This window comes from Siphateles boraxobius, unplaced genomic scaffold (assembly GCF_051911475.1).
Source record: "Siphateles boraxobius isolate OS27281-9 unplaced genomic scaffold, OSU_SipBor_1 70, whole genome shotgun sequence".
NCBI classification, from domain to species: domain Eukaryota; kingdom Metazoa; phylum Chordata; class Actinopteri; order Cypriniformes; family Leuciscidae; genus Siphateles; species Siphateles boraxobius.
In genome coordinates this window covers 1,301,345-1,316,342 of record NW_027509198.1, presented here as the reverse complement: position 1 = coordinate 1,316,342, position 14,998 = coordinate 1,301,345, and the positions used below count along the sequence as shown (strand labels likewise).

Below are 14,998 nucleotides of genomic sequence, written 5' to 3'. Positions count from 1 at the left end.
TCCTGCCTCGAAAAGACCTGAGGCAGGTGAGCACTGACTGGACGCGTTCCTCCGTGAGGCGCGCAGTCCGGGCGACCGAGTCCAGCTCCATACCGAGATAAGAGATCCTCTGCACGGGGCAGAGTTTGCTCTTGTCCCAGTTGACCTGAAGCCCCAACCGGCTGAGGTGCCGAAGCACCATGTCCCTGTGATCGCACAACACATCTCGCGAGTGAGCTAAAATGAGCCAGTCGTCGAGGTAGTTGAGGATGCGAACGCCTTGTTCTCTCATGGGAACAAAGGCCGCCTCCGCGACTTTCGTGAAGACGCGGGGTGACAGGGCCAGCCCGAAGGGTAGGACTTTGTACTGATACGCCCGACCCTCGAAAGCAAACCGAAGAAACGATCTGTGTCGAAGGAGAATCGAGACGTGAAAGTACGCGTCCTTCAGGTCGATCGCTGCAAACCAATCCTGGGGACGGATGCATTCGAAAATGCGCTTCTGCGTGAGCATCTTGAACGGGAGTTTGTGCAGGGCCCGATTCAAGACCCGCAGGTCCAGGATTGGCCGTAACCCACCGCCTTTCTTGGGTACAATGAAGTAGGGGCTGTAAAACCCAGACCTCATCTCGGCAGGAGGGACCGGCTCGATCGCGTCCTTCGCCAGCAGGACATCGATCTCTTTCCGCAAGACAGGGGCGTCCACCGACCGCACACGGGTAAAGTGGACGCCCCTGAACTTGGGAGGCCGGCGTGCAAACTGAATTGCATAGCCGAACCGGATGGTGCGGATGAGCCATCGGGACGGACCCGGAAGCGCTTCTAGCCAGGCTTCCAGATACCGTCCCAATGAACCCACCCGAACCACCGGCGTACCCGCGGAGGGGCAGCGAGGTGGAAGACAGGGACCCGGATCTGGTGGCGTTGTAGCGACCGAGAGCGGGGGTCTGGGTGCGCCTGACACCAACCTGCTTCCACCGAGGGGCAGACGGCAGAGGAGGCTCGTGGGCGTTCTGCTGCGGACTGCCCGGTGGCGAGGGGAGGGGGAGAGACGAGGAACGAGGCCCTGACTCCTCGTATGCTGGTCTCTGCGCCTCCAGGCCCAGCTGCAGACCGGAGCGACGCAGCTGAGGCTGCGTCACTGCTATCTGCAAGCTGGGGAGAGGGGAACGGGAGTGGTGCAGCTCGGGGGCGGCACGCACTGCCATTCTGACCCTCTCGGACGGAGGAAACTGGTCTTATTATACTGCCAGTCTCGACCGTGAGGGGAAACGAGGGACGAGGCCCGGGGGCATCGAGTCCTGGTTTCCCCTCACCCAGCGAGAGACGAGAGTGACAAGGCCGTAGCCCTCACTGCCATCTGAGCGCTGGGGCCCGTGAACGACTCAGAGGAAGTGGACTGCTCAAACTTTGGGTACCACTGATTACTGGATAACCAGCGGCGGAACAGAAACTAAATTCTCCACCCGGCCCTCCCCCGGGGGAAGGAGTGGTGATGACACGCACTCCCAAAGAGCAGATCGTCACATACTCTGGGTCGCTCCTCTCAGGGTTGCTTCCCTTCCCTTGGGAAAAACAAACTCCGAGCGGGCTGGTTTTGAGGTGCTTCTGGACCACCAGTGTGGACATCGTCTAACCGAGGGCCAGCGCTGTGACTAATCACGGTCAGTCACTAAGCACAGCTCAACCCCGAGTTAGAACTACGCACGTGCAGTGGTAGTGAGAGAGGAAAAACTTCTGCAGATTTAGGCATGTTTGGCTTGCCATATTGGCACCAAAACGCTTCCATACTGCCAAAATTCTTCACACACATCCAGGCGCTTTAGAACAGCCCAGGAAAGTGTGGCTGTTAAGTCTGAATCTTCAGCATGAGAACACGACATTATAGTAGGAACTCAGCATCATTTTCAGAGTATAACAGCCCTCTCTCGGATGTAGCGATCGACATCTGTCCTCCCTGGGGCCCCGAATGAAATGCTTGGTCCCTCATGAGAAGGACCAGAATCCCATCCGAAAGCCTCGACGGCACACGGCACGCTGAGCGGCTCAAGCCTTTACGAGAAAGGGGAGACGAGCAGCACGCCGACGTGGTCATGCACTCCTGAGAGAACATGAACCACCCACGAACGCAGTCTCAACACACTGATTAGGCATGTGAAACAGTGATCGTGGCCGTCAACCAGGCATGCAAGATAGTGAACGTGGCCATCGCTTCGATGACACACGGCACGCTGGGCGCTCAAGCCTTCAGGCAAGGCGAACAACGTGCCGACGTGGTCATGCTCTCATAAGAAAGCATAAACCACCCACGAACACAGTCTCAGCATGTTTGCGATGCGCTAGAGGAGTGAGTGGTTCGTGCTCACTGAAACCCTCAGATCACCAATGTTATTCGCCAAAGTAGCCCTCCTCTGGTGCACCAGAAGAGAAACTAGATCGGGAAATAAGCAAAGGGACTCACCTCATAGAGGCACGCGAGTCTTGATCTTGACCACGCATCTTGAGCGCCGAATGACGCGCGCTGGGTTGCCGTGACAACCCGCGCTGTCAGCCGGCGCTCAACGGCACACGGCACGCTGAGCGGCTCAAGCCTTTACGAGAAAGGGGAGACGAACAACGTGCCGACGTGGTCATGCACCCCTGAGAGAACATGAGCCACCCACGAACGTAGTCTCACACACGGATTAGGCATGTGAAACAATGAACGTGGCCGTCAAATAAGGACAGGGAACGATCGCATCCAGAAACACACGAGTGAAACGTCATCCTGAAAAGGACGCGATCTTAACTCGTGTTGCTCTTTCAGGAAGAAGTACTCTCTCTATCGTGCTGAAGCACACAGGGACCCAACGCGGCAACACAGCGGGGAAACTGCAAGCCCGCTGTGCGCACTCAACCGTTTACCAGCTGTGAAAACAGCTTTTGAATTAACAGCATATAGACGCAGCCGGCAGACAGGAACCGCGCGGTCGCTGAAACGCCATCTCACCAACACAGAGAGATCCCCTCCCGAAACAGCAGACTCGTAGCAGTAAGAAAAACACAATCTTAAAGCTCACTCACTCAGAGAGGACACAATCGGTCGGCTCCGAAGCTAAAAGCATTGCGCAATGTTTACTTCCGCCTTTTATACCCGCGCTGGTAGGCGGGTCGCGGAATGCAAATCTTGCATGCCAATTTTCATTGGCTCGTTTTAATTCACTCGAAGGCAATTGGTCTCCCTAGCGTGATCCCAATTCGTCAGGGAACTCCCCCGACGACACGTCGGAGTTCCCAGGACGAAAGGGAACACATTTTCATGCATGTTTATATTTATAACAAACAAATAGTTTACTGAACTTTTTTTTTGCAAAAATAATAGAATAGAAATTTTAAGAACCCATAAAATAACAATCAAAATGTAAAAAGATGAGTGTTTTTAGTTACTTTTTCTGCAGCGGATTGATATGTTTGGTTTTTTAACTGGTTTCTTTTAGAAAATATTTTTAATTACTGAATAAATAGTTTTGACCAAATATGGATGTGGATCTGGTTAAATTGTTTTGTTCTGTCTCTTATTTTACTTGCTTTGTTTGTAGGATATTGAGAGCAAAATGATCATATCTCTGAAGAATGAACTTGAAAAGTTTAAGAAAATATTACAAAATGAGAACAAACAACCCATTGTGAAGGACTTTAATGAGAATAGATGTAGTATCAAAGAAGCAGCTCTTGATCTCACACTACATTACCTGAGAGAGATGAAGCAAGATGAAGCTGCTGATGCTCTAGAATGTAAGAGACTCATGGCCATCTGCCATCTGATTGTCACTTATAAATGTAGGAGGGAAAATTAAGACTAAAACTATCTATTTTACATTCCTGTGTTTAGATGAGCTGCTCTTCATTCATCAGCTAAAATGTAGCCTAAAGAAGAAGTATCAATGTGTGTTTGAAGGAATTGCGAAGCAATGTGACTCCACTCTTCTGAATAACATCTACACAGATCTCTATATCACTCAGGGTGGGAGTGAACTGGTCAATAGTGAACATGAGCTAAGACAGATTGAAGTTGCTTCCAGGCGTCATAAATCACAAGAGATACAGGTTGAATGCACACATTTGTTTGAAACACCTGAACAAGACGAGGAGATCCAAACTGTACTGACAAAAGGAGTCGCTGGCATCGGAAAATCAGTCTCTGTGCAAAAGTTTGTTCTGGACTGGGCTGAAGGAAAAGAAAATCAAGACATCAGCTTCATATTTCCTCTTCCATTCAGAGAGATTAATTTAAAGGAGAAAGTTAAATTAAGGCTAAATGATTGTGGCTTAACAGACAAAAGCTGTTCAGCTCTGGCTACAATTCTTGGATCCGATACCAATCTGAAAGAGCTGAACATGAGCAATAATAATCTGCAGGATTCAGGAGTGAAGCTGCTCTGCACTGGACTGAAGAAAGTAAAGTGTAAATTGGAGATACTGAGGTAAGTTGTGTTGCAACAGAAGATATTTTTAGATATTCTTTACTTTTAAATATATTTCGATCATGACAACTCAGAAAAGTTTTTTTTAACTCTCTGGGGTCGACAAATGCACCGGCGCATTTTGCTGGATTTTTTTCATAAAGCAGACCACACAAAACAGAAACAAAACGAAACAAAACACAACATAAAATCATGCCTGTTCCTCTCTCGATCTCCACTGTTGTCGCTCCTCCTTTTATGCTTCCGCTCCTTCCTGAGACATACGAGAACGGTGCGTCGCGCAGGTGGCGCTCATCAGTAATCGCCACCGGCCATGTGCCGCTCTCTCATGGCCCTCGGCCTCGTCCAGCTCGCCACAGTCTACTTTTTTATGTTTCTTATAATCGCAACGAAACATTGTGGTTTTGTAAAATGAAGAAAATAAACAGGGCATGCTTTCTGCCTCTCCGTCTCCGTGAACTTTTTTTCTGGAACACATCTCTAAACTTAAACAAAACTTAGCGAATACTAGTCACACAGGTAAGAGCAATTTATCTTTAGAATCATTTAAGTGTCTACTTTTAAATGATCTAATTCAAAATGAAAACAAATATTCTCTGTTTATGTAATCTGTATGAAAAGAGAGAGATGTCAGTCGTTCTCATGGCAACTCATTGTCTGTTAATGTGAACATGCTTACAGAGAGCACGCGCTATTGAAAAGCAAATGATCTGAGGCGATCAATGCAAATCTGTCAACGACCACATCAGTTTGATAAAACACACCAAGTTTAATCAGATTCATGTACTTTACATCGTCTTGCGACGCTGTGAGGAATAATAATAGCATAATAGTAACATAATCCTGGAAAAATTTACCTCAGAAGTGCTGGTTTCGGTTTCATTTCGAGGAGCAACGGATCCAGCTGAGGATTGTGAATAGTATGTTCTTTATTCTTAAAGGCTTTGTTCTAATCGCAATAAAGTGTAGCCTATGTAAACCACAAAAAGACTGCATGAATCGCATTTCTATGTGTGAATGAACGACACAGATGCGCGCTGTTGTTTACTACAGGCACTTACAACATGCTATTTTTACATGAACATGAAAACATCTACTAGTTTAGCTTTTCCCAAACAATATTGCTATACTGAGATGAGTAAAAGTCAACTAAAATGTGTTGAAATAAAATGTCTTTGTAAAAGCAATTTATTAAATTGCAAATTAACATTTATATGCCCTATATTAATATATCATAAAAACGACATTACAGACGAAACATAAATGTTTTTTTAACTGTTTTTATTGAACTTTTCTGATAAACAGAGCACTGTTACCTAACATTTACATATAATATTAATCATGTAAAGTAAATAAGTGACTAATAATAAAAATAAAAATAAAATAAATTAAAAAAAACTTAAAATAAATACACAAATCCTTGACAGCACTTCAGAGTATACACCACATACCAGTACATTATCTGCATTATTTAAACATTAACATATATTAAGTCTATTTATTTCCAGCAAATTTTCAATTAATGGCCACTTCTTTTGAAAAATGTCAGATTTTATCTGCAAATCTGTAGTCATCTTCTCAAATAAGTATATCTGTTTCAGTCACAGTGGGTTCATGCACCTTCATCCAATTCACAGTGATTATCTTCCTGGCTGCCATTAACAATATATGCAATACAAATAAGTGGGATTTACTGAACAGATCTGAGGGGAAACCATCAAGCAAAAAATAAATAAAATAAAATCTGGGATCGCATTGGAATATCTCTTTCTAAAACTTTATTAATTTCCCTCTTAACCCCCTGCCAATACACTTGTATTTTGGGGCATTCCCAGAATATATGCACATAGTCCCCCACCATCCCACTGTTACGTTAGGAACGAGGACACAAGATGCAAGTAAAAGACTCTTTATTGTAGTGTAAATAAAGATGATGATGATAAGTCCAGGTGATGCAGGCGGTGGCGCAGGGACACCGATGGTCAGACACAGAGTGAAGGATGAAGTGCAGGGTGCTCTGAAGAGTGATGACGTAATCCAGACATGAAACGAAATCCAACAAGACGAAAACCGGAACACAGGAACTCGAGATGGGACACGATGCACGGGAACAAGAACAGGCAACACGAAGACTTCATGCAACGATCTGACAATGGGAATGAGAAAGTGGTACGTTTTTATAGGAGATGAGATGAGTGGCAGCTGGCGCTGGTGAGTGATCGCAGCTGGATGCTGATCAACTGTGACGATCCGGACACACCCACTCACACACTCGCACACATGTAAACAACAAAGCACGAGACTAGAAAGAGACACTGGATCCATATACCGTGACACCCACAAGCTCTCCAGCATTGTGATAATGCACATTTGACATTTGACTGCTGATACCCTTATGACAGCCAGCACACATATTTATCCACATCTTATCCTCTATTACAGTATTTAACTCTTGATCCTGCATTAACTTCCCATAAATATGTGCTATATGATTTTTAGTAGGTAGATCATGTTTAATAATATTGATAAAATATTTTTCAACATTTGTTGGAGATCTTGTAATTATGTCCCAATGTTTATGAATGGTTATATAATGTCGTAATTGTAAATATCTAAAGAGATCATTAGATCTCAGTGTAAACCTATCACATAATTGAGAAAAAAGATCTTATGGTTTCTCCATCAAAAATTTTAATTAACTATCTTTAAACCACTCTCTTCCCATCTATTAAAGGCACTATCCCATATAGAAGGGAGGAAGTCTGGGTTACCTTTAATAGGTATTTCACGTGATAAGGTTATTACTCCTCTAAACTTTTTTTGTATTGTGGACCAAATTTTGACAGTATGCTGTATCAATATGTTTGTTTTCTTAACTCTTTTCTGTGCTTGCAAGTTCATGAATGGCAGAACAGAACCTGAAGAGACTCCAGGAAGTGAATGCTGTTCAATATTAACCCCATTCTGCCTCCTTATCAATGCCAAGCCAAGCAGCCATAGCCCTGAGTTGAGCAGCCCAATAATAGTATCTAAGATTAGGAAGGTTTAAACCCCCACATAAGTATTTTAACCCTCTGGGGTCTAATGGGTTTTTGGGGTCCTTGAGATGTTCTGACATGCCCTGACATTTGTGCTTTTTTCAGTTGCTTATAAACATATTAATGGCAAAGGTGTAATTACACTCTATTTAGCACAAACAGGGCTACCATAATATGTGAGCAACATGTATGTACATGTTTGTATTTTTGAGAGAATAATGTTTATGCATAGTTATTGAAAAAACTAAAAAATAAAGTTTCTGAAATAAGGCCACAAAACACATACTAAATATGTTTCAATAAGACTTTTGACTAATGGATGTCGTTGCCTAGAGTTATTTCTTCAAAATTATGTGAAAAGCATCCTGCCTAATCATTCACATAAAACAATACATTGATTTTACATTTTGTAAGACACTTTTTGTTTGGAAAGGCAATATGCGCAAGGGGCGTCAACGATTTCAACACCCTCATGCATATTTAGTGGTTCACCTGAGGAGACAATGGGGCCCGCATACTTAATGAGCCATTCATTCAGGTGTGTCACTGAGCCACAAGAAAGAATGCAAGAGCAATATATATGTGTGTGTGTGTATATATATATATATATATATATATATATATATATATATATATATATATATATATATATATATATATATATATATATATATATATATATATATATATATTCTACCAAATTGGTTCACAGTTGGAAGCATCTCATTTTTTAAAATGTTTTTCCATATCTAGTAATTGTGCAGTTAATTCTCATATTGTATTTTCAGTTTTGGAATATGTATCCTCTCCCCAAATTTGTCACTAATAAAACTCAATAAAAATTATTTAAGGAAAAGGCTTATATTTACCTTTTAATAGTTTGTTTACATCTACCTTGTAAATATATTTTTTTATTAAAAAGGTTACAATTACAACAACAATTCAAGTGCAATCTTTCTTTGTAAAAACTAAAGTATACATTTTATCATACATATTATTTGATTATTTTTGACAAAACATACTATAGGCTATTTAACATATGAGCAAAAATTGGCAAACAAAAGCTTATTTGAGGTGGCAAATATTTTACAGTAAAAATGTATAATCTATCCAAAACTAGTCAACGAAATGTTGTCTTTCATATGTCTGTAACATAGGTCTTTCGTTTATATAAGAAATATAAATGTTAATTTGCAGTTTAATACGTTGCTTATACAAATACATTTTATTTCAACATATTTCAGTCGATTTTTACTCATCTCAGTATAGCAATATAGTTTGCTAAAAGCGGGTCATTCATTCACACACAGAAACGCGATTCAAATTTAAACTGTCTTTTTGCGAGTTGTGGTAAACAGCGCATCTCTGCCGTTCATTCATTCTCACACAGAAACGCGATTCACTTGAGAATGAAAAAAACGTCTCAGGTTACGACTGTAACCATAGTTCCCTGAGAAAGGGAACGAGACGATGCGTCAACGACGCTTTGGGAACGCTCCCAGCGTGAATGCGTCTGAAGCATCTATGTCAACTAGTCCAATGGAAGGAATGAATGTCACGGGCGGGTGACGTCATGACCAGGAAGTGATAAAAGAGCATCCGGTGCAAACCGGCATTAGCTTCAAAAATTGCCGAAGCAAGCCGATCACAGGGATGCAGGAAGTATGGCAGGGTGACGCATCGTCTCGTTCCCTTTCTCAGGGAACTATGGTTACAGTCGTAACCTGAGACGTTCCCTTTCGAGGGAACTCGCGATGCGTCAACGACGCTTTGGGAACGAGAATACCCAAAACGCCAGACTTTCAAATGCCTGAGTGTCAGCCTGTTGTCACACTGCACCAAGCACCTGGTATCCTGGGGCAGCATCCAGGTCCAAGCTGTAAAACCTCATGAATGTGAGCGGTGAGGACCAGCCCGCCGCATCACAAACGTCTTGGAGAGAACTCCAGATAATACGCTTAGAAGCCATACTCCTAGTGGAATGAGCCCTGACCACCAAATGGTTGGCCAGAAGACTCACAAGCAAGAAGAATAGTCTCGACTATCTATATGCTCAATAGGTTGGATTTTCTCGACAGAGAAGTCCGATGAACATAAGTGTCCAGTGCTCGCACTGGCACAAGAGGTTCAGCTTTTCCTGGTCCGAAAAATGGGGGAGGACAGAAACCTGCAGCACAATAGGCCTCGGAATAATGGTAGGCACCTTTGGAACATATCCATGTTTCGGGTAAGATTGCCTTGGCCATCCCGGTGCACTCAAGGCAGGTGGGGACCGAAAGGGCCTGAAGGTCTGACTCTTATAGGGACGAAATAGCTAGCAGAAAATAGTCTCAAAAGAAAGGAACTTCTCTGAGACCAAATCTAAGGGCTCGAAGGGAGCCCCAGATAGGCCTTCTAGAACTATTGCAAGGTCCCAAGCCAGCACCTTAGTGCAAGTTGCATGCCTCAAAGTGCCACGAAGGAAACGAGTGATCAGGGGGTCTCGACCCAAAAATGTACTACCCACCAGGGCGTGGAAAGCCGCAATGGCCGCCACACATATTATACCTTAAGCGTGGAAGGACATAGACCTGATACAAAGCGTTCTTGCAGAAACTCGAATACTGTGTTTACTGAACAGTTAACCAGATCCCACTGACGCTGGTAACACCAAGAAGTGAAAAACTCTCGAAATAGTGAATATAGTTTCCTCGTAGCGGGAGCTCTGGAGATTAGAATGGTCTAAACAACCTCGGTTGAGAGACCACTCTCTATGAGTTGGGCCCCCTCAGAGGCCAAACCCACAGTTCCCAAATCCCCTGCCGGGGGTGCAATATTGCATCCCCTGCCTGAGACAGAAGGTCTCTCCTGATCGGGACCTCCAAGGGAGGTCCGTCGAGGAGAAAAATTAGGTCCGCAAACCAAATTCAGCTCGGCCAGGGTGGTGCTACTAAATAGGCTTATTCCATCCTGGCGGATTCACTCCAGAACTCCTGGGAGCAGAGCAACGGAGGGAAATGCGTACAGACGTAGCCTCGGCCACGTCTGCACCATAGCATCCAGCCCCGAGGGGACTGGTTGAGTGAGGGATAACCAGAGTGGACAGTGCGTCGTATGCTGAGACGAGAACAAATCCACTTCTGCCTGGCCGTAAAACTCCCATATTTGCTCCACCGCCTCGGGGTGGAGTCCCCTGGCCTCAGCCCCTGCCTCGACAGGGTGTCTGCTCCAATATTCTGGCCCCCCCTGGAATATACACTGCCCTCAGACAGCGTAATTTCTTGAGGGACCAAAATAAGAGGCCACCAACGTGTTGTCTGTGGGTCAAGAACCAGAGTTTCCTCCATATAACCAAGGCGCGGGGATACTGCCGCGTGATCTTGATCGTAAGGAGTGGGTTTCCCCTCAGGGAGAACCCTCTGGTCCTGAGCCACCTCTGTAAAGGTCTCACGTACAGCAGGTCAAAGGGTATCACATTGGATGCTGCTGCCCTGAGGCCTAACAGTCACTGTTCCAGAACAACACATGATGGCCCCTCAGGTCTGGGAGGAGATGTCTCAACGCATTGAAGACGACCATCATCTCTAGGCAATTCATGTGCCAAGAGAGATGATGACTCCTCCACAAGCCCTGAGCTGAGCGGCCTTCCAATACCGCTCCCCAGCCGGTGAGGGAAGCATCTGTCGAGATCACAACTCGATGGCAAAGAGCTCCCAACACCGGACCCTGGGTTAAGAACCAGTGTTTCCTCCATATAACCAAGGTGCGGAGACACCGCCGCGTGATCTTGATCATACGAAGTGGGTTTCCCCTCGGGGAGAACCCTCTGGTCCTGAGCCACCACTGTAAAGGTCTCATGTACAGCAGGCCAAAAGTTATCCCGTTGGACGCTGCTGTCACAAGACCCAACAGTCTCTCTAACTGTTTTACAGTGCGTGACTGGCCTAGCCTCAGCTCTTTTGTGGCTGTTAGGATAGCAGCTACACGAACGGGCGACAGAGTGGCCCGCATCGTCACTGAATCCCATACCACACCAAGGAAAGTGGTTCTCTGTACTGGAGACAGCACACTCTTCTTGGCATTGAGCCTCAACCCCAACATCTGCATAGGAGCGAGAACGACACCTCGGTGCCGAACCACTAACTGTTCTGATTCCGCTAGAATCAGCCAGTCATCTATGCAATTCAGAATGCATATGCACTGCAGCCTGGCGGGGCCAGAGCTGCGTCTACACGCTTCGTGAATGTGCGGGGTGATAGAGCTAGACCGAAAGGAAGTGCCTGATACTGGTGTTCTTTGCCCCAAAGAAAACCTCAGGAACCTCCTGTGCTGAGGGAGGATGGAGATATGGAAGTATGCGTCTTTTAGATCTATCGTGACAAACCAGTCCTTGGATCTGATTTGAGTCACGATCTGTTTGAGTGTCAGCATTTTGGACTTGAGTTCCAGCACCAAACACTCCAACAGACGAAGATCTAGTATGTGACGCAGCTCTCCATCCTTTTTTGGAACAATGAGATAACGACTGTAAAGACCCGACGCAATGTCGGGTGAGTACACCTGCTCTATAGCTTTCTTTGCTAACAGGGCCTTTACCTCTTGCTCCATTACCAGAGCCTGCTCGGAATGCACTAACGTGAGCAACACCCCGTTGTAGCCTGGAGGACGAGAACCAAATCTGCCTCTTACTACTAACTGCAGGACCCATAGAGATATATTTGGCAGTAGCTTCCGCGCTGCCAGAAAATCTACCAAGGGAACCAGCCCCTCGAGGCTGGCCTCTGGTGTAATAAAGACAGCCAGTTCGGGGACCTGAAGCATACTGGCCGGAACCACCCGAACTGACTGTTTTCGAACCCCCCTCAGAGGGCGCATTCCGACGCAATGTCGAGTTGACGCTGCGCCAGAAGCTCGGTGGAGACCGCTGCGCCCCGAAGCACCAAGGGTGGCGGGGTTGGCAGAACGGTCCCCTGAGGGCACCGAGATGGAAAGGGCACCGTATAATGAGGTGTACACCATTCCACCCCGGTTGGGGCTGCCCTCACCGGTCTGACGCCGGTGGCGCCAGATCTTTTCTTTTGAGCCGCAGCCTTCTCAGCGTGAAGAACGGTCCTCGGATCCGGCTTCTGCTTTGAAGGCTTTGGCTGCTGTGTTGTGTATGAGAAACTAGACGGCTGGAGCTGCTCACGCCCAGCAGCCCCAGGGGGTTGGACATAGCGAGGGAGAGATTATCTTGTATCTTTCTCTATGATTCCCATCAAATTGAGCCAGAGGTGTCTCTCAGTGACCACAAGGGCTGCCATGCCTGAGAGATAAATCTGTGGCCCGACGGAGTTCTCAAACCCCATCGGGCCAAACTCCCTCACTTCTGTCCAAATACCGCAGCAGGTCAGCCTGATATGCTTGTAGCACTGCTATGGTGTGCAAGCAGGCCCATGCTAGACTTATATGCTTTTCCCACTAGATTAAAAAATAGTTTTCTTTAATGGTTTAGTGAGAGAAGCCGACGCCTTCAGGTACGATACTGAACCGGGAGACAGATAGCTCGCAAGCGTCTGTTCTACCCGGGGTATTGCCCCATAGCCATACCCTCTTAACCCCCAAATATCTGAATATACATGAATGTGGGGGCTAAAAGACAAGAGGAGTAAGGCTTTTTCCATGATCTAGACAGCTCGCTGTGCAGATCGGGAAAAATGGAAGGCCCCGTGATGGAGGTGGAAAAATAGAGGGAAGGAAACTCGTTTAATTTATTTTATTTTTAGGACGAGTGCCCCCTTATTTCTGCTGGCCATAAATATTTAATTTATCTACAGCCTTAGTAAACACTTCCACCAGCTTATTATTTTTTATATATATTTTTTATATATATTCACTTTATTTTATATATAATATATAAACTATCATATATATATATATATAGGCTATATATATTTCTCATACGCTGAGGAAAGAGATGGCAAACTCACTTCCCCCATGATTGTGTCACTTTCAATGCCCAGCACATCTACCTCCTCGGAGGTAGAGCACTGAAGCATTGATTTCTCTCTCTCCCCGGGCGGAAGAGACCACAGCGCGGGCTTCCGAGACCGGCGAGAGAGCACTGGATCCCTCGTGGAAAGGGAGGAGATAAGATCCGCGGACCCGTCTCCAACCCCGTAAAGAGATCCTATTCGCGATCCACAGGAATGCATTCTCCGCGCTGCCTCGGCAGACGCGGGACCTGTCACCCTGAGAATTGCGAGCCCGGCCACTTTCCTCGAAAAGTGACAGGCGGGAGCGGAGCATGCGAAGCGAAAGCTTCTCACAATGTTGGCAATCAGCCCCCTCGGAGGCTGATACCGCATGCTCTACTCCCAAACACATCACACAAAGCTCGTGTGTGTCCCTACTCGTTAAATAGCGCGAGCAGGGAGAACACAGAGTTTGTGCAATTGTTTAGTTTCCATAAATATATATATCAGACAGACAACAGTAAATATAACAGACAGTTTGACACAGATCGCTTGCTGAGGCAACAGAAGCTAATGCCGGTTTGCACCGGATGCTCTTTTATCACTTCCTGGTCATGACGTCACCCGCCCGTGACATTCATTCCTTCCATTGGACTAGTTGACATAGATGCTTCAGACGCATTCACGCTGGGAGCGTTCCCAAAGCGTCGTTGACGCATCGCGAGTTCCCTCGAAAGGGAACTTACTACAGTATTCCTCAGCTCAGCTGAATTTGTTGCTCCTCGAAATACCAGCACTTCTGAGGTAAAGTTCAAAAGAATAGTATTTATCTGAAATAGAATCTTTTGTAACACTACCGTTCAAAACTTTGTGGTCAGTAAGTATTTTTATTTTATTTTTGGGGGGAAATAAATAAAATAAATCAATACTTTTATTCATCAAGGAGGAATTAAATTGATCAAAAGTGACAGTAAAGACATTTATAATGTTTCAAAAGATTATATTTCAAATAAATGCTGTTGTTTTTAACTTTCTGTTCATCAAAGAATCCTAAAAAAATGGTACACAACTGTTTTCAACATTGATCATAATCATAAATGTTTCTTGAGCATCAAATCCTCATATTAGAATGATTTCTGAAGGATCATGTGACTGAAGACTGGAGTAATGATGCTGAAGATTCAGCTTTGATCACAGGAATAAATAATATTTTAAAATATATTAAAATCGAAAACAGTTATTTTAAATTGTAATAATATTTCACTATATTACTGTTTTTTTGTTGTATTTTTAATGAAATAAATACAGCATTGGTGAGCATAAGTGACCTCTTTTAAAAACATTAAAAATCGTACCAACTCCAAATTTTTGAACGGCAGTGTATATATATAATCCAAATATAAATGAAAGTCAAAAGCACATTTTTAGTACATAGTCATTCTTGGAGACAAATCCTGTTCAAATATGCTATATGGGCCATTCTACAGAATTTGTTCAAAGTTAGAGTTGGAAACATCTTGAAAAGAAAATTGTCTTTTCCCATAAATTTCTTATAAAGTATTCTTTTTAAAAGTAGGCCAATACA

The 14,998-nt window shown here is 44.8% G+C and overlaps 1 protein-coding gene across 4 annotated transcripts in view; it reads left to right on the top strand.

The window, feature by feature from the left end:
• Positions 1–14,998, top strand: part of LOC143724251 (protein NLRC3-like) — a 377,548-nt gene that overhangs the window by 34,964 nt on the left and 327,586 nt on the right. For 2 of the 4 annotated variants that reach the window (XR_013197294.1, XM_077217234.1), the window contains exons 5-6: positions 3,558–3,753; positions 3,851–4,442. The exons of the other annotated variants lie outside the window; for them this stretch is intronic. Coding sequence is in view for 1 of the 2 variants with exons in the window: in XM_077217234.1 (XP_077073349.1) it covers positions 3,558–3,753; positions 3,851–4,442 (788 nt within the window). In the remaining variant the exon portion in view is untranslated. The remainder of the gene's footprint in view (positions 1–3,557; positions 3,754–3,850; positions 4,443–14,998) is intronic. 4 annotated transcript variants of the gene reach the window in all.